Consider the following 18,887-nt stretch of genomic DNA (forward strand, 5'->3'; position numbering starts at 1 on the left):
AAAAAAACCCTCTATCAAAATACAACCCCTTAAAGTATATTTGTAAGAAATTTAACCCGTAAAAAAATTTGATGAACAAGACTGCTTAAAATTTAAAAAGACTTGTAATTATAATTTAAATACATGTTTACTTGTATTGGTATAATCTGCTATATAAAAACAGAGACACTAACATTTATTTATAAATACTAATATGTTTCCATTAATGAAATAGTTTTTTTTAAACCCCACCTAAAACAAAGGGGCATGATTTTCTTATTCTAATCAGGAGAGAGAGTCAACCATCCATGCATAGCTACTAAGGACGCGAAACGCCAAACATCCATGTATAGCTACTAAGGACGCGAAAGGCCATGATTTTTTCCAGCATAACCCATAAATACATTGGGAGGAATCTTGGGGGGGAAGTTAAACTCACAATTCTATCATATGGTGGCGATCAGAGCACGTCATCACCCAGCCCATCATCGGATTTTTGGACACCATTTCGGGGTACGAATTGCTCGTAAGCGTGTGCTGCCCACAAGTTAAAACCCACGTTTCTGATTCCCGAAGCCTTGCCAATATCTCAGTTAAAAATGGCCATGCTGGTTACAAGCCTTGCCAATGGCTATTATGCCAAGCCCTTAGCCGGAAGGTCCAGTGCTACTTCTCTCACAAAGTCTTCCCGCAGTAGTTCTCTCTGTGTGCCCCGAGCTCAGGCCACTCCAATTAATCCTTCTATACGAAAGGAGGAAGCCAAAGTGGTTGATAATGTTCCCGTTGCTGAGCTCTCAAAACCACTAACTGCCTATTGCAGGTAATTCTTTTGTGGATTCTGTTATTTTGGTGGCAAGTAATGTACTAGTTTGATGGGTTTATCAGTATGTGAGAAAAAAGAGTTGTTTGATTGATTGGGTTTGTTTATTTTTGAGTGCATTCAATTTAGGTGCTGGAGATCTGGTACATTTCCTCTTTGTGATGGAAGCCATGTTAAACACAACAAAGAAACTGGGGACAATGTGGGTCCGCTCCTCCTCAAGAAGTAGTACCGTGGACGTAGATAGGGTGGAACTATAGTCGATTCTGGCTCATCAGTGTAATAATTTTATAACATCTGGGGTTCTGCCTCATTGTAGACCTGTTTCTAAAAGTGTTTGATGGAAGACTTCAATAAATGTCTGAGGTGATTATATTAACACCAGTGTATCTTTTAGTATATTTGCATCGTAGTATATTTGCGACTATCTCTAAACTTTCCAGTTTTCCTTCTCATGCAATTTACGCGTTAGTTTTTGGCCAAATTCATAACATGCTTTGCTGATTCCGACACTTAGGTTTATTTCTGTGAAAGTCTAAGCAATGTTCCTTAAACGTCAGCCAAAAGGACTTTCCTGTTTTTATTGTATAAGGATAACCTTAAAATGATTTGATAAAACCCAGGAATTTTTAATGAACCGAAGAGTGTTACTAATCTTATTTTGTGGAATGAACATGTAATTTTGCCTTATGGTTCCTCAAGATTTTATCGAACTCATTGGAGGCTTCTTAGTGTAAGAAAGGCTTTAGCTGTGATTTTTGTTATCCTTCTGTAGTTCTGATTAGTCATCTATTTATTTTCATCGTTGAAAGCTCTCCTAATTTGCCTTGCACCAGATACATTTATAGATGTTTCTTTACTTAGATTTTGCACATCTAAGATACCAAACACCCCAAAGTGCGAGAGCATTTGGAACCATAATTTCTTGTGAAAAATGGTGGTGTGAGGAGGCTTGGAGATAAAGGTATGTATGATCGCTTTTGTTGTATACTGGGTGAGCTAGTGAACCCTCACCTTTCCCTGAGATAAGAGCTACAAGGAAAGATAGAAATTGTTTTCTAATTCTTCTTCTTTGATGCTGGCTCAATTGTTGCTTAAACCAGTGCTCAAAATATCGTTACAACAACTTATTGTCGAGGGCAAAAAAAATACCGAGAGAATATCAGGGAAAAATCATAAACTTATTGGGAACTTAAAAAATTAGTATAATTAGATTTCCACAATCCATTTTTTTTCCAAACTGTAGCTTCTTGTTTATAGACTGTGTGCATGTTTTCAACATCAATGTTTTGGATCACTTTGTGATCCATCATTACGATGAATGAGAGCAAGATACGCACAAATGAGAAAGGATGCCTCTCTTGCTCTCATTCATTCTGATGATGGATCACAGAGAGCGATCCAAAGTGTTGATGTCTAAAATATACACAATTTAAACTAAAAGATACTGTTTAGAAAAAAACTAAAAAAAATACTTAAATTTTCTTAGAAATGCTTTTTTCATTGCAAATTTCAATGAGATGCATCTAATGAGTTAGTGAATGAGGGAAAGAACCAAATAAGGTGAGTATGTATATATATATATATATATATATATATATATATATATATATATATATATATTATAAGTGTAAAAAGGGTACAAAATTGCATCCTCGTAGAATGTTGATGGCTGGTAGTCATAGTCTAATAGGCTAAACTCTTAAGCAAACAAAAAATAGCAAATTGTCTTTGTAAAACTATAAGAAAACACAAGTACAATATTAAATTAGTCCACATCTTCCTCTTCCCCTTCCCGGCAGCTCTAGTAAAGACTGCTGGAGTGGCAAGGGGTCTAGCCTTAGAAGTCCGTTTTGGCTGTGATTGTGGTTGTGTCTCCTCCCTTTGCACAAGTGGTTTAGACTCGACCTCCTCCATCCTAGATATAGATGGTGTTGATGGTGGCAATGGCTCCTTTGAATGTTTAGTGCTCCCATCCTCTTGAATGTCATCCAATCCCATTGCGAATTCACCCTCTTTCATAGCCTGCCTCTCTAAATCATAGATCTCATCCTCTAGAAACAATGAAGGCTGCTCCTGTGATGTCCAATCACAATAAGGATCTATGTCATCCAAATCAAGTGGACTGGCTGGTGTTTCCTCTACCTTTCTTGTGCACAATTGAAGGTTATGTTGCATAAAAACAAGGTCATTGAGGCATTTTTGTGTAAACTTGTTTCTCTTCTTCATATGAATGGCCTTGAACAAGCTCTAATTGCGTTCACAACTGGATGAGCTACAAGGCTGACAAAAGATTTGAAGGGCAAGTCTTTGTAGAAATGGGACATTCCACCTCAATTTCACCACCAAGCATCTGCAAAATAAAATATTAAAGAGTTAGAAAACAAGGTGAAAACATATTTTAGTAACTTAGTATCTATCTACTTATCATGCATGTGAAGACTCCAAAAATCCAAATAATATATTTGGGAGTTGATTGTTTCTTCCTTTCTTTGCCAAGTCCAAAGAGAATAGCTTGCCCATTGCATTCTACTACACACTTCCATCTTGGCCACAATGATGTCTCTCACCTCAACCTCGGGTACTATCCTTTGCATGCATTTAGTAAGGCCCTCCATGACCTCTCCATTGGGATCCACATAGGATAGAGAGACAAAAATGAGAGTTGAGGAAGTACCGCGGCTCATGAATGGGTTGGTGGAGCTGATTGTTCCACATATCAATAATTTCTTGTATGAGGTCAAATCTGTGGTTGTCTCCCTTAATAATTTTTGATAGCCTCGTTGGCCCTGTCCATGGCTTCGTAAAGATACCTATTGGGGTTTGATCCTCATCTACCAAGTGGATACTCTAACCAAGGGCTTCATCACCAACAATTGAAAAGTAGAAAAAGATTATCATTATTTATTAGAGACTAGAGTTACAGATTAATAATGAAAGACTTGATTCTTGGATACAAAAAAATTAAAAGTTCAACTTTTGAAGTTTCCAAGTTACCTTCACAATTACTATAGTAGTTTGTGTAAATTGTTTGTTGAAGATGAAGTACGGAACACTTTCTCCATTAGGCGTCTGTGAATAACTTGAGTCTAGCCATTCCCGACTCACAAACATTTGCTTCAAAGCAATCATGGAATTAAGAATATTTTGCAACATTAAGAAAATCATTGCAAACCTTGTGACTGCAGCTCTAATAATCTCCTCCACTTGGGTTTGTTCTCTCATCAAGCAGAGAACCCAAGGGTGATTGTAGATGTATTTTGTTATGTTTCTTGAACCCTTTACAACCGGTCTCACTGAATCTAATTTTATTACATCCTCCAAAAGGAGGTCAGGATGTGCTGCACAAGGAGACCAAAAATGTGTGCAATCCCTACTTCCATTGCAACTTGCTCTAACATTAGAGCCAAAGTTTCAGATATCTTTACCTTGTTAGAGTCATCCAAAAATTTCATTAAGACCACCTGATCCTTGCTAGAAACCTAAAAATTGATTATGACACAGTTTCCATCTGTCCATCCATCTGAAATTATGGTGCAACCAAATTGTTTCCATTGTACTTTTTGGTCTTCACAACATCTTTGAGCAACTGACAAACATGAGGTAAATTTAACATTAAGTCTGCAATTTTGATTAACAAAAAAGCTGAATTTCAACAAAATAAGTAAAACTATAAAACATTTAAAAGTTAATTCAAGTGAACTAACCTCCCACTCAAGTCTACAGGAGTAGGTGCCTTGTAGCTCTTTCATGCCACAATAATTCCCATCTTGAAGTTCAGCCAATAGGGACTTGCTGCAACATTGAGCTGATACACATCATTGTTCCACTCATTAACAACCAATGATGGTTGTGCTCTAGGTGTGTTCTGTGCACAAAAGAAACTATCTATAAAAGATGGTTGTGGCATAGATGGTGATGGTCTAGTAGAACCAGCAGAAGTGGTGGTCGAGGGAATGGTAGATTTGCTGATACATGGTCCATGAAGAGAGTCCACTAATGCCCTTAAGTGCTTCTTCTTCTTGAAGGTTGACTGCGATATTAAGATAATATCTTATACTTTCTATAATAGTCAACTACTTGTCTGTAGTCCGTCTTTCAGTCTAGATAGGAATGTTTCCTATCCTGTTGCTTTTTTCTTCAGTCCAGATAGGAATGTTTCCTATCCTGTCTCTAGTTTTGTTTCTAATTCCGTCTTCAGTCTACATTGTTTCTTTTAGAAACAACGTCCTTGTAATTCTTTATAAGGAACACATTTGTTCCTCTGTTAATCAATCAATCATCCGGAAATCCATTAATCTGCCAACTCTTCTTGAATCTTGTAACATGGTATCAGAGCTATTACTTAAATTTTTTCGAAAAAATTTATAATTTCTTCGTGAAATTATTTGTTTAAATTTTTTCAAAATTATTTTTGTTGAATTTCTCTAAAACCCGCTTAGGGTTTTCGGCCTAGAGAAATTTTCGAACTCGGGTTTGCCTGTGTTTGTTCAACACACTCTAGCCCCATTCGTCCATGCACATCGATCCTTGAAGAAAAATCTGCCATTTTTTATCAAGAAATCTGAAGTTTTTTCAAGCTTTTTTCAGCTAGGGCCTTTTTTTTAGAAACCCTAATTTTTGGTGTCGAAAAAATATTTTGTTTGCGGATTCTTGGTGGGTTTTTCGAGAGCTCAACTGGGTTGTTGTCTGTTTTTTTCTGGGTGCCTCGATTTTCGAGCTAGCGGATCCAAAAAACGACAGCAGATTCCTTTTGGGTTTTTCGAGCTCTCTTCTGGGTCATTCTCTGATTCTTTTGGGTCTTTCGTATTTTTGCCTCGAAGAATGTGCCTTCACAAATTTTCACAAATTTTCACAGTTTTTCATTGAAAAACGTACCATGGCATCTCTGACAAGTATTCTGCTCGAACATAATTCCAAATTCAATGGTCACAATTATGGAACCTGGAAGCAGCGGATCATCGCAATCTTCGAATATCGAAACATTGATCAACTTGTTCTAGGTGTTAGGTAGCGTCTGACTTCTCCGGGTCTTGATCAAGGCGAAGCTGCATTTTTCGCCTTCTGAATCTGTTTCTGTTTTTTATGGGTTTGTTGATTTTCTCCTCAAAAATCATTTCAAGTTGTTTGTAATACGCAAGGTTGTGTGAGATTCTGGGTTTGTTGATTTTCTCCTCAAAAATCATTTCAAGTTGTCTGTAATACGCAAGGTTGTGTGAGATTCTGGGTTTTACCGTTTTTTCCACAAAAACGAAGTTTTGTAATTGCAACTTATATTGAGTCATAGCACTCTTCTGGCAAAGCTTCTTGGTTTCAGCATTTTGTAGATCCAGGGAGGGTCTCAATTATCACAGAATGTTCCGACATCCGTACGTTGACCATTAAGGGAGGGTATTAAGATAATATCTTATACTTTCTATAATAGTCAACTACTTGTCTGTAGTCCGTCTTTCAGTCTAGATAGGAATGTTTCCTATCCCGTCTCTTTTTTCTTCAGTCCAGATAGGAATGTTTCCTATCCTATCTCTAGTTTTGTTTCTAATTCCGTCTTCAGTCTACATTGTTTCTTTTAGAAACAACGTCCTTGTAATTCTTTATAAGGAACACATTTGTTCCTCTGTTAATCAATCAATCATCCGGAAATCCGTTAATCTGCCAACTCTTCTTGAATCTTGTAACATGCGATACTTGATCGCAACACACATTATGTCATTGTGATCATTGTTTAAGAAAAATCCAAACTAATAATGGTGATTAGAAAATAATAAATGATTCTTCAAAAGGAGACATGGTGGGATACCTTGAGATTCAGTGATGGTTGCCCTTATCGCTAATTTTGCCCTTTCCCTTTGCATTTTCTTCTCTTCTAGGCAATGCGAAAGGTATTCATCTGTGTCTGTTTATTTCTTCTGTGGTGAACTCACAGACCCCTATATCATGCTTCCTGATCCTTCCAAGCTGGTATTTCAAACGAGATATGCTTCCACTAATTACTTTTTCACATTTTATGCATATCGCAAATTATATTTGGGTCCTACAAAACAATGTCTCCAAGCTTTCTCTCTACTCCCTTTAGGGTGCATGCCTACATATCCAGATGGACATGCTTCTTCTGAGGCACTGACAGATGCTGCAGTTGGCCTAGTTGTGGAGCTATCTCTATTTGCCAACTTAATGAAATATCAACTTACGCATACAAATTGAAGGCACAAATCAATATATGCTATATTTTGATAAAGAAATTTAGTAGATAAACTAAATTAGTTTAAAACTTGAAATAGTTTTAACATAGTTGAAATTTGAAAGAAAAGACAATAAAAGTGTAATTTGGAATTTTTAAGAAAATATGAAATTCTTGAGAAAAAAATATTTACAAAAATTGCTAAAAATGGTGTTATATCTTGTTCATTATGCTCTAAAACAATTTAGAGTACTTTGGAAATGCCATTATAGAGTTTGTATAAACTTAGATGCAACAATGAACAAAGACAAGACAGAAATTTTTGTTAAAGGAAGAAAAAAGAATATTGAAAATTTATGAATCCAAATTTGCTTGAATAATCTCATTGAATCCTCTTCAAATCCACATCAAATTGCTCTACAATGCTTCAAATCACATTTGTTCTCCTCCAAACCCCTTTTTCCTCTCCAAACTGGTATTTACAATTAAAAATAAAAAATGTATTTTGACATTTTTGGGGCCGCCAGTCCCTATAGGTGAGCTGCACCTGATAATTTGCAGAATATTGCGATATTTTATGAAGTTATCAGTGACATTTTACTAAAATCTCTGCGATATTTTTGGAACTTTCTGCGATATTTTCGGCGTGAAAGTTCCAGGTTTTGGTGCCATGGAAAATTTCTCATGATAAGTATACTTATTGGGGAGAAGTCTGTGATATTTTGATCTATGGTTTAAACAAGAGTGGAATGCCTAAAACAATGTTTTTAATTAAGATATTTAACATTAGTATTATCCACTTATTGCTTCCACCATTTAGGTTTGAGTCTTTTGGTTGAAAGGAGGTCAGCTGAGCTTAAAATCTTTTAGTATTTATGTTGGCAACAACTGTTTACAGAGTTGACCCATTGCTACCCTATAATTGTTTAAGGTAAGTTTCCTTAAATGAAATCATTGTGAATTTAAAGCTTAAAACTTCTGGTTTTGATTGTGTTTTTTTTAGCATCAACATTTTGGATCACACTCCATGATCCATCATTAGGATGTAAGAGCAAAAAGCATGTAGGATATGTAAACATAAGATGAGAACACTGTGGATGTCAAGGCACATCTCTGCTGAGCTAGCAGTTTCTGCATCATTCCTTCTTCAATAAGATTGACAGTCCCAGAAAGATTAATCTTTGTAAAGAGTGGGACTGCATCAATGATGATATCATCACCACTAATTTTCTGTCCATTACAAACTCTACAAGCCTCTTTGAGTTTTTAATAAAGGAATCTGTTTTTCTCACTGATGGTTGAAGCTTCTTAGAAAGTAAGAAAAACTGCCAAAGGAGTAGGGGACTGACTTGTTTGAACAATCAATCCAGGGGAGAATTCATATTGTGTATTTGGGTCTGTCCAAAGTTCTTTTGAGTCATTTTTCTCCTAGGCAGCGAATTCTTCTTTAGATCTTCAGTGAGAGAAGAAAACTTAATGGCTTTTTTAACATCAATAATGCTGGTAGGCACTAAATTTTACTTCAGATCTTCATGGAAAGGAAAAACTTAATGGCGTTTGAACACGTCTTACTATCTTTATAGGATTTTGCTCAGCTGTTTGCAACAGATACAGTTAAAAAGTTCTTATATTTTTCTTACATACTTGGCTCTGTCCATAACTACCACATCATTACTTTTATTTCCTCTGCAATCACCAAACCGGATGTTGCCCTCAGATTTTTGATTTTTTGGAGCTTTTCCATTGGAAGAACATTCATCTTGGGTGGTTTCCTTGCCCACAAGGCAATGGCACATTCCTGCCTTATTAAATCTTCTGTCTTCCTGTATATCCTTTCCCATGCTTTTAAATTTTTATCCCAACAATAATGTCTTCCCAGGGAATATTGTTAAAGGGAACAGCAAATCTTAACCTTTAAATAATTCATGATCATCTAGTTTGTGCAAAGCCAGATTATTAACTAGATTCCTCTTATCATATTGTAAATGTTATTTTCCAAGGAGAGAAGGGATAGTTTTGCTGAGACTAGCCGACGGGATCGACATGTGGAATTGAGAAATGGAGCAAGATATCTCTGCATAAATATGCTCATTAAGAACAGAGACTGCTTGCAGATCTGGAGAGTAGTACTCTGACACCTTGGTGTGAGCCAGGGCAATGGGGTGCTCAGGATGCTTCATTGAGGACTTTAAAGGTAAAGATAGTAAAATTTGAGGGCAATGTGGAAAAGAATTAGTTCTTGTCACAATTCTGCCAACAGTTTAAATATTGTTAAAGCTTCCGTACTGCATCGGACACCACATCACTCTGAGTTCTGATAGATATATCATAGTCTAAAATAATCTCGCCTTTGATTTTAGACTTAGTGTGACAATGCTTATGAACAAATCAATTACAAACACTTGCTGATGCACTTAGTGTGCAGGTTTCGCTATTGTACTACCACCCAGTAAATTGCTAATGATGCTAACCATAGTCACTGGAAACTTGGGGATAGGGACAGGGATCAGGAATGCCATTTCAAAATAAGAAAGAGCAGTAAACAAATAAAATTACTGCAAACGGCCCATAAATATAGTTACCAGGAGATGTGGGTACAAGTGTGGACCCAACTTTCTTGCTTATGTTTCATCTTCACTGTAAAAGATTAGAAGAGATATACGTCAAAGCTGTGCAAAGTGTGTAATTAACTACACAATCTGTCATAGGTGACTGCGCTGAAAGTTCCCATCTATTTGTGGCTTTATGACATCTAGGGCTGTCATGACCTGACAGATCAGTAAGATTGCAACTTAAATAATTAATGAAGAGGTGGTTTTAATGTACATTAATGCTGTAACTTGCAAAGCTATTCTATTGTAGGATAAACCTCGTGCTGCATGGTAAGATTTGAGATGATGTAGATTTTACAATTCATAGAGCCAATTGTTTCTAACTTACAATTAGATGTAATCCCCTGCTAACAGGGCTGTCTTTAAGAACTGGTGTGCATCCATCATCATGAATTCCTCAAAATCTGGGTTGGAACTCAAGAATCTGAAATTTATGGATTAATTTTTGAGTTCTGAGTCTTGTCACTTTAAAGCCAATTATGATTACCATAAATGTTTTATCCGAGTGTATGTGGATAATTGTCAAGTCTGTTGAGTGCTCAACTTAAACAGAAGATTGGATAGCTCGGGGATATAACAGCCCGAGGTCTATGATTCATGCTTCCTTCAATTGAAGTGCCCCAAGATTGAAGCACCAATCTACCTTGCTGGAAATGGATATATCTATTGTATACATAAGGATCATTGTTTTCTTCGTCAGGCCTTATGATATCTTATTATCCTGCACGTTCTTATCCTCATGATGGATCATGTAGTGTGATCCGAAACGTTGATGAAATAAACACATACAATCGAATCCAGAAAACTTAGTACTTTACAAATGGATTGTGGAAATCTGTTACTGTTAATTGAATGCTAACTTGTTGAATGAGGGAAACTTAATAGGAAAAAACAATCTTCTCATATCTTTGTCATGAAATAATAACATGGAACTGGATGACCATTGTATTCTTTTCCAAGCTTTATGAGCTCAAATTTCTTTTCTGAGCTTTATGAAGTCAAATTCAGTTATTGTTACTGTAAATATTTTGTTAGTTATTGTGCATGTAACATAAGTTTTTAACCCCTTATAAAGATACTTAATGTATTATAGTATAGATGAAAGATCAACTTCATTATCACATTTCTTGCTTACACGGAAGTAGGGCATAGTTTCCAAGCAGATATAGAGGTTTAGAGGATGGAAGAAGTCACGGTGGACTTATTTTCATAACAACTTTGCTTAAATCAAAGTATTGCATAATTTCAAATAGATGTATATTAAGAGAGGAGAAAAGTCTGGTGTCCTTGTGTTAGAAACAATGGCATTTTTATTTAGACAACAGTATTCCAGAAAGAATCTCAGAAGAGAGAAGTCATTCTGTTTTTACTTCCTCCAATTTCCTTTTAGCCCATTTGTATATGTAACCTATCAAATATTCCTTTAGCTTTCATTTCTTTTCCATTTGAAGAGAGACTTTAAAATACATTGACATTATCTAGTTGATTCATTTGAAGCTGCAAGTTGTTCTCCACAATTGCCTTTGCATCCGAACAAAATGCAGAAGCAATGGATCTGGTAGCACTTTTACAATAAAATGGTTTTGATGGTATGTGTCATTATCAAATTTCTAATAGATTGTAGTGAAAAGCAAAATTTATTAGTTAAAAGATTTACAGTTAATAAATTATATAGAAAACAATGAGTTATGGAATCAATAGGCTTCTTCTCCTGGAGAGACTTTAGCCGAATTGTTTGGACAATCCAGCAGTCTTACGCCAAGAAAGTGTGATGAGCCCTGCTGACTCTCAACTCAAACTCCAGTAAATTCTTAAGTCTTATTGTGTTATTTTAATCTTTAGAGAAAAGTTCATAGACAGAAGAGAAGGGGCGCAGCATATAGATGTTTATAAACTGAAATATAGAATGGAAATGCAGAAGACGTTATTTTATTGCAACGACGAGATCATGAATGATAAACATACCAGAATTTTTCCAGTTTTTTTATTTAAAAAGTAGGCCAGCTCACCTGCCAAGAATGCTAAAAACTAACAGTAAAGGACGCCTGGCCTCCAAATCTAGGTTCTCCTGCCTCGAAATTGGATACAAATCTCTAAAAATACTAGACGCCAAGGATGGAAGTCAAACAACAACCAAAAAGGAAGGCGTTTCAACCAAATCCTTCATACGCCTCTCCAGAATGCACAATTCCCGTTGCAAATTGTATGGCCAAGAAGAGGAATGGATAATAACCTTGCTGAATGCTCGGTATGGTGTCATCTGAATACTCATGTGATGAGTGGTATTATAGCAATACTCACAAAGGTATAACCACTTCACCCATGCCTTCTGTTGTCTTGAATTGTAATTCCTCAAGTATCCCTCCACCCATTTATTGACTATCTCTGTCTGCCCATCTGTCTGTGGGTGGTAGCTGGTGCTCGTAGTGAGTTTTGTCCTACAAAGTTTGAATAACTCTTGCCAAAAGTTACTAAAAAACTTGCTATCCCTATCACTGACTATACTCTAAGGCAATCCATGCAATTTGGAATACCTCACAGAAAAACAAGTCCGCTACCTGAGTTGCTGTGTGTGTAGTAGTGATTGAGAAGAAATGTGCATACTTCGTCAACTGATCTACTACTAAATAAATGTTGTCTTTCCCTTGAGCTTTCGGAAAGTCTATGATGAAGTCCATAGACAAGCATTCCCACTTCCTCTTAGAAATAGGAAGCGGCTAAAGTAAACCTGTAGGGTAGGTGTGTTCTTGCTTGTTTTGCTGACAAACAAGGCATTCCCTGACATACTGAAGAACAAATAATTTGAGACCCTTCCAAGAGAATCTCTCTTGTTTTTGCCTGTAGGTCTTAAAAGTAACTGAGATGCCTTGCCATCGGTAAATCATGGAATGATCTCAATACCGTGCCCCTCATCTCAGAACCTGGGACAAGAAATATCCTCCCTTTGTAAATGATAAGATCATCCACAAGTGAGTATCTGTCATCCTGTATTGTCCCATCCACTATGCTAGAAGCCCACAAATTCTTAGCATATTCTGCTACTATCATGTGTCTCTAGTCTTCTGTAATCAATGAAATGGAGCTCAAGTGAGGACAGCGAGATAAAGCATCATCAACCACATTTTGAGTGCCCTTGACATAGGCAATGTCAAAATCATAGGGCTAAAGTTTGCTGACCCATTTCTGTTGTCTTTCATTCAAATCTCATTGTCCAAGAAAATGTTTTAGACTATTGTGATCGGTTTTAACACTGAATTTACTACCAATCAAGTAGTGCTTGAATTTGGCCATGGCATGCATGATGGCCATCATTTCCTTATCATAGAGACTGAAGCTTCATTTAGGACCTTTGAGCTTTTTGCTCTCAAAAGCTATAGGGTGTCGATCTTGCATGATAATTGCACCAATACCCTCACCACTGGAATCACAATGTAACTCAAATGGCCTGGCAAAATCCGGCAAAGCCAATACTGGACAAGTAGTCATAAGAAGTTTAAACTTCTCAAAGCATGCCTATGCAAGAGGTGTCCACAAAGGCTCCCTTCTTAGTCAAATCAGTTAGTGGCCCAACATGTTGCGAGAATCCACTAATGAATCGATGATAGAAGGCGCACAATCCTACAAACCCCCTAAGCTGTGTCAACGTCTCAGGTGTAGGCCAATCGATGATAGCTCGAATTTTTTCTTGGGTCCATGTTGACTCCATTTCTACTGATAATGTGACCCAAATACAAAAGCTCAGCCATGCCCAGAGCACACTTGGATTCCTTGGCGTACAAAGACTCCTTGTCAAGTATACTCAATACCTTATCTAAATGAACAATGCGTTCCTCCCATGATTTGCTGTAAACTAGGATGTCGTTGAAGAACACCAAAACAAATTTCCTCAAGTGAGGATGGAAAACCTTGTTCATAGTAGACTGAAATGTAGCTGGAGCATTGGTTAAGCCTAATGGCATAACTAAGAAATCATAGTGTCCATAGTGACACCTGAATGCAGTTTTCTCGATATCTTCTTCTCTGACCTTGATCTGATGGTAACTAGTCCTCAAATCAATTTTCGAGAAGTAGCAAGTGCCGTGAAGCTCATCTATCAACTCATCTATCTGTGGAATAGGATACCTGTTCTTAATAGTCTTCCTATTAAGCATCCTGTAGTCAATACACATCCTAAGTGTACTGTCCTTTTTCTTAACCAAAACAACTGATGAAGCAAAGGGTGACTTACTCGGCCTAATGTGCCCCACAGCTAAAAGTTCCTTAATGGTTTTCTCAATCTCATCTTTTAAATGTTTGGGGTGCCGGTAAGGAGTGATCATAATAGGTTTCGTGCCCTCATCTAGCTCAATGATGTGCTCAATACCTCTATCAAGAGGTCTACCTAGTGGAATAGCACTGAAAACCTTTGCATGTTTGATTCAAAGTTCTTGTATATCCGGATGGTTAGGAGAAGCTTGTTGCTCTAACTGTGAGGGCATTAACTTGCACTCAGCACCCCATTCTACCATATCATGTTGAATCAAACGTTCCATTCTTCGGAGTGAAATTTCTTTTAGATTGCTGGCCTTGATGGCTTTAAGAACATGATTTGTGCCATCAATTTTGAATTTCATCTCCATATCATGCAAATTAAGTGTAAACTCTCCTATAGCATGAAACCACTTCATTTCGTGAACTATAGCCGTTCCTCCCATGTTCACAACATAAAAATCTGCCTTAAACTCAAAATTGTTGAGTTTCAATGGTAAATTAGGAATCATCCTCTCACAAGTGAGAGTGTGACCATCGACAACCTTCACTCGAATGCCTTCAAATTGCGGAGTTTGAACTCCCCTTTTCTCCACTAACTGTGAATCAATAAAGTTGTGGGTTGCACTTGTGTCCGAAAGAGATATGACTCTTTGACTTGCTAGAATCCCATGGAGCATGAAAGAACCCTCTTTCTGCATGCTGGACATATGAGCCTCTTGTAGCTCACTTTCTACTTCAATTTCTGCCTCAATTTTTGACTTTTCTTCATCTGTGTCATAAATAGCAGCTGGCTGATCAGAAAAATCAGTCAACGTTTCTCCCTCATAAAACCATTCCATGTGCCTGTTTTGCCCTTTAGGCTTGAGGGGGCAGTCATGATTGAAGTCATATGGACCTTTATAGTAAAAATAGAGCTTCCTTTTACATAAATCGTTCATTGTGTCCTGATCTAATGGAGCTGCAAATTTTTTCTTTCGATTAGCATTATCAATGTTCTTTGGATCAGATTTATTCTCAGTGTAGAAGGAAGAAGGTTTGGTGCCAAATTGCTTACGAGGTGTAGTGAGCTCCATACTGTGAGCTTTTCTCATGATCTCTTGTAAGGTAGGTGGATCAAATGCCTTTATCCAACCTTGCATAGGCTCAAAAAGACCCTCAATAAACAATATGATCAGCCTTCTCTCTGAAATACCTGTCACCATTATGGATAGTCTTTGGAACTCTCCAATGTACGATTTCAAGCTACCCATTTGTTTTAATTGTGCTAGATCTTTGAAGAATAGTTCAGGATCACGTTTATCAAACCTCTCTACCAATCTATCAGTAAACTCCTGGCATGAGGTAATCTGGTCATGGTGAAGAGTAGCCATGCCATGAATCCACCAGTCGTGTGCCATGGCATCAAGTTGTAGGGCTGCAAATCTCATAGCATCTTCCTCTGGCATAGGGCGTAGTGTTGGGAATGTATCCAATTTACTCACCCAGACACGTGCTGTAACATTGCCATTGTCATCATAGTTCGCTAAGGTAAGCTTATTGGTAGCCTGTTGTAGATCATTATGTTGGTATCTAGGCCTCCTGTCATTCCTATTCCTAGCGTGTTCTCTTTTTTGACTCATAAAATGATCAAAGTTAAGATGATCCTTAACTCGTGGAGGCATTGCATCCCATTCATCATGCATAGCTAGGATGTTGTCAGCAAAGTTTCCTTCACCACCTTCTTCCATCTCCTCTTCCTCCACGTCATTTCTGACAAAAATGGGGCATGTGGCTCTCTCAAAGGTGCGTGTTGGAGCAACATACCTGTGATGCTTTCCATGTATGCTACCTTCCAGATCTTGATCAATATTCGACCCCCTCTGAACTGTTAAGTTTTGCACATTGGTGCTAAGTTGCTAAAAGATGTTTGCCACCTGTTCTTGACCGGCCACCATTCCCCTCAATACTTCTCTAGCATCCATGTCTTTGTCATTAAGACGAGCCTCATCATTCCTTTCAGCCATACTTTCAAAATCAAAATCCTCTTCCTCTTCGTACAATGAAGGTGCTTGAAAATGGGCAAAAGTATTTCATTGATCTCTAGGACCCCTGCGTGCGTAGTGCCTATGAAACCTGTTCTGGTGTGGCCACATAGAAATGTTTTCCCCACAAGTTGGCAGGATTAATATGCTCTGGTACCATAGTGATGAGCCCTGCTGACTCTCAAGTTGAACTCCAATAAATTCTTAAGTCTTATTGTGTTATTTTATTTTTTAGAGAACAGTTCATAGACAAAAGAGAAGGGGCGCAACATATAAACGCTTATAAACTGAAATACAGAGCAATTTCCTACAGAATAGAAATGCAGAAGGCGTTATTTTATTGCACCAATGAGATCATGAATGATAAAGCTTCCAGAATGTTTCCAGTATTTTTATTTAAAAAGTAAGCCAACTCGTCTACCAGGAATGCTGAAAACTGACAGTAAAGGACGCTTGGCCTCCAAATCTAGGTTCTCTTGCCTCGAAATTGGATACAAATCTCTGAAAATACTAGATGTCAAGGATGGAAGTCAAACATCAACCAAAAAGGAAGGCATTTCAACCAAACCCTTCATACGTCTCTCCAGAATGCACAATTCCTGCTGCAAGCCGTACGATCAAGAAGAGGAATGGATAATAACCCTGTTGAATGCCACTGATCTGATGAAGAAGACGCCACAAGCAAGAAACCCCTTTCTTATTACAATCAACAGTAAATCTTTATATAATACTCTGTGTGAATCATGTAGAACCTCTAAATGAAGCCCTCAATTGCATTGATTCGATTGATCTTTCACAATCTCAAGAGTGCTCAACACTGAAGAGATATCGTTCTCGGATAAAAAATGCTCAAACCCTATCACAAGAGAAGTACAGGAAGAAGCCGAAGGCAAAGTCAAAATATTCAAAGATGAATTTCCCATTGCCCAAAATGCCTATATATGCCAAAAGGGCACAATTTCCAAGAAAAATATGCCACTTCTTATTTTAAATCTATTAAATTATAATTTAAGTCACTTTCAATAGTTTTTGACTTAAATAGAGTGGCCACACTTTATTATTTTAAGTGAGTAAATATTAAATCACTTTTAAAGAATATTTAAGTGATTTAAAAAGTACAAAGTCAATTTGACTTTATAATAAACTATTAAGTTAATAAATAATTTAAATCACTCAAATAGGCATAACTTCCACAAATCTTCATAGAATTCTGTGTTGTTAGAAGTTGCCAATTTCTATACTACTAATGCCTATTATGAACCAACACTGGATTTTGAACACGAGAAAAATCCAACTCTCTAGAAAGTACTAGTGACCCTCTAACCAATCCAGCTAGCCCACAAGGGTCCAATAAAGGGCTAACACACTGTTCTCGAGAACTGACTAAAGCGGGGACATCACAGAAAGAAGGATATCGTTGCTGGTAAAAGATTTCAATCTTGTGTCATTGAAAACGGTGGAAGCCCTGTTGAACTTGGGAATGAAGATTCTCTGATGAGCATTCTTACTTGCAGAAGCCCCTTTTGCTGAAGCCTCACAACTCATTCATTACAACAATTCTCACCTCATCTCATCACGAGTTTACATATCTACATCCCATCTTTCATATCCTAATTCATTACTGCAAATCCAAGTTTAGCTCATCACGAGTTCGAATCTTACTAGCTACTGACTGCCCTTGTAACCACACTACTTCACAATTGTAAGGCTTCCTGCCCATTACAACTTTCAATTTCTTGCTTTTCTTGCAAAGAACATGGTTAAATCCTGGGCAAAACAGAATCCCCATAACAACATAGAGAAGATGCAACCACAATTCAAGGGAGCTCAAATAAGGAAATGGGGGAAATGGGTGTCAAAAGTGAGAATGCCCAATTCCAAAACCTTTTGACTGTGCAGTGTATTGCCTTAGAGGATTGAATGCAGATTTCAATTTCCCCTATTCTTTGCTAGAAATTCAATCGGCCTCTTTGCTATCTACCACTCACATTCAAGCTATTGCAGCCAAATTTGCTGTAGAACAATTCCAGCAGCCACTAGAGTATAACAACATATTTTTTGGTTTAGAATCACAATTGTGCATAGAAAGCGAAGAGAGTATGGAGGAGCAGAATTGGATATTGTGGGATTCACTTCTTGAAGAAGTTGAGAGTGGGCACTCTTCATCTAATTTAGAGAAATTCCCTTCATTTGGAGGTTTTATTTTATTTTGCTACAGTGAAAAAATGGGAAGGACCTTTTCTATGCCTTGGGAAAGACTCCTCTACCTGCAGAAGCTATACTACCCTCTTCTGAAGCCTTGCTCCCTGTTGACACTCCGCTAGTAGAAGCACCCCCAACTGCAGAAAATAAACCAGCAGAAGAAGTCAAGCTGCATGAGAAAATGACCCCAACAAAAGAAAATATAATACATCATTATGAGAGACCACTTGTCATGCTCATATTTTTCTACAAGATACACACACACACACACACACACGTACTATTCAATTTTGATTTTTAAAACACTTCAAGAAATCATATCAAATCATTTATAGGTTATTGCTACAAATTTCAATACTTTTAATCATATTCAAAGAAACATTTAAAGTGATATTTATTTACAACATTGATTTTTCTCTATAATATTACAATCACATTTAAATCTTTACAACACACCAAGTTTTACATAAATGAAGATCCACATGTGATCTTTACAATACAAAACTTTTACAAATACTCATAATAAATCATCTTGAAATCTCCAATGGAAAATGAAATCTTCCAAGCTTTTCTTCAATACAAATCCATTTAGAAACTTGTAGAAAACAATATTGAAAATCATGGAGAGCTCACCTCCCAACCTAGGTCTCTTTGAGACCACCCACCAAGCTTGGAGAACCAAGACCAACCGGGTAGCTATCAAGCACCAACACATAAAACAATAATTACAAGATACAATTTTTGAGCCATGTCACCATTGCCATCTATGTCTGCAGATTTTATACCAATTAATACAATAGATTTATATATACTAAAAGAGA

The 18,887-nt window shown here is 37.1% G+C and overlaps 1 protein-coding gene across 1 annotated transcript; it reads left to right on the forward strand.

The window, feature by feature from the left end:
• Window positions 1-363: 363 nt before the first annotated feature.
• Window positions 364-1,178, forward strand: NEET (2 iron, 2 sulfur cluster binding protein). The gene is made up of 2 exons (XM_089799638.1): window positions 364-799; window positions 929-1,178. Exons 1-2 carry the CDS (start codon window positions 579-581, stop codon window positions 1,026-1,028), a joined length of 321 nt encoding a protein of 106 aa, XP_089655764.1. The 5' UTR covers window positions 364-578; the 3' UTR covers window positions 1,029-1,178.
• Window positions 1,179-18,887: the final 17,709 nt, after the last annotated feature.

Source organism: Cupressus sempervirens, chromosome 9 (genome assembly GCF_028749045.1).
Source record: "Cupressus sempervirens isolate cs-2001-9-10 chromosome 9, ASM2874904v1, whole genome shotgun sequence".
NCBI lineage: Eukaryota > Viridiplantae > Streptophyta > Pinopsida > Cupressales > Cupressaceae > Cupressus > Cupressus sempervirens.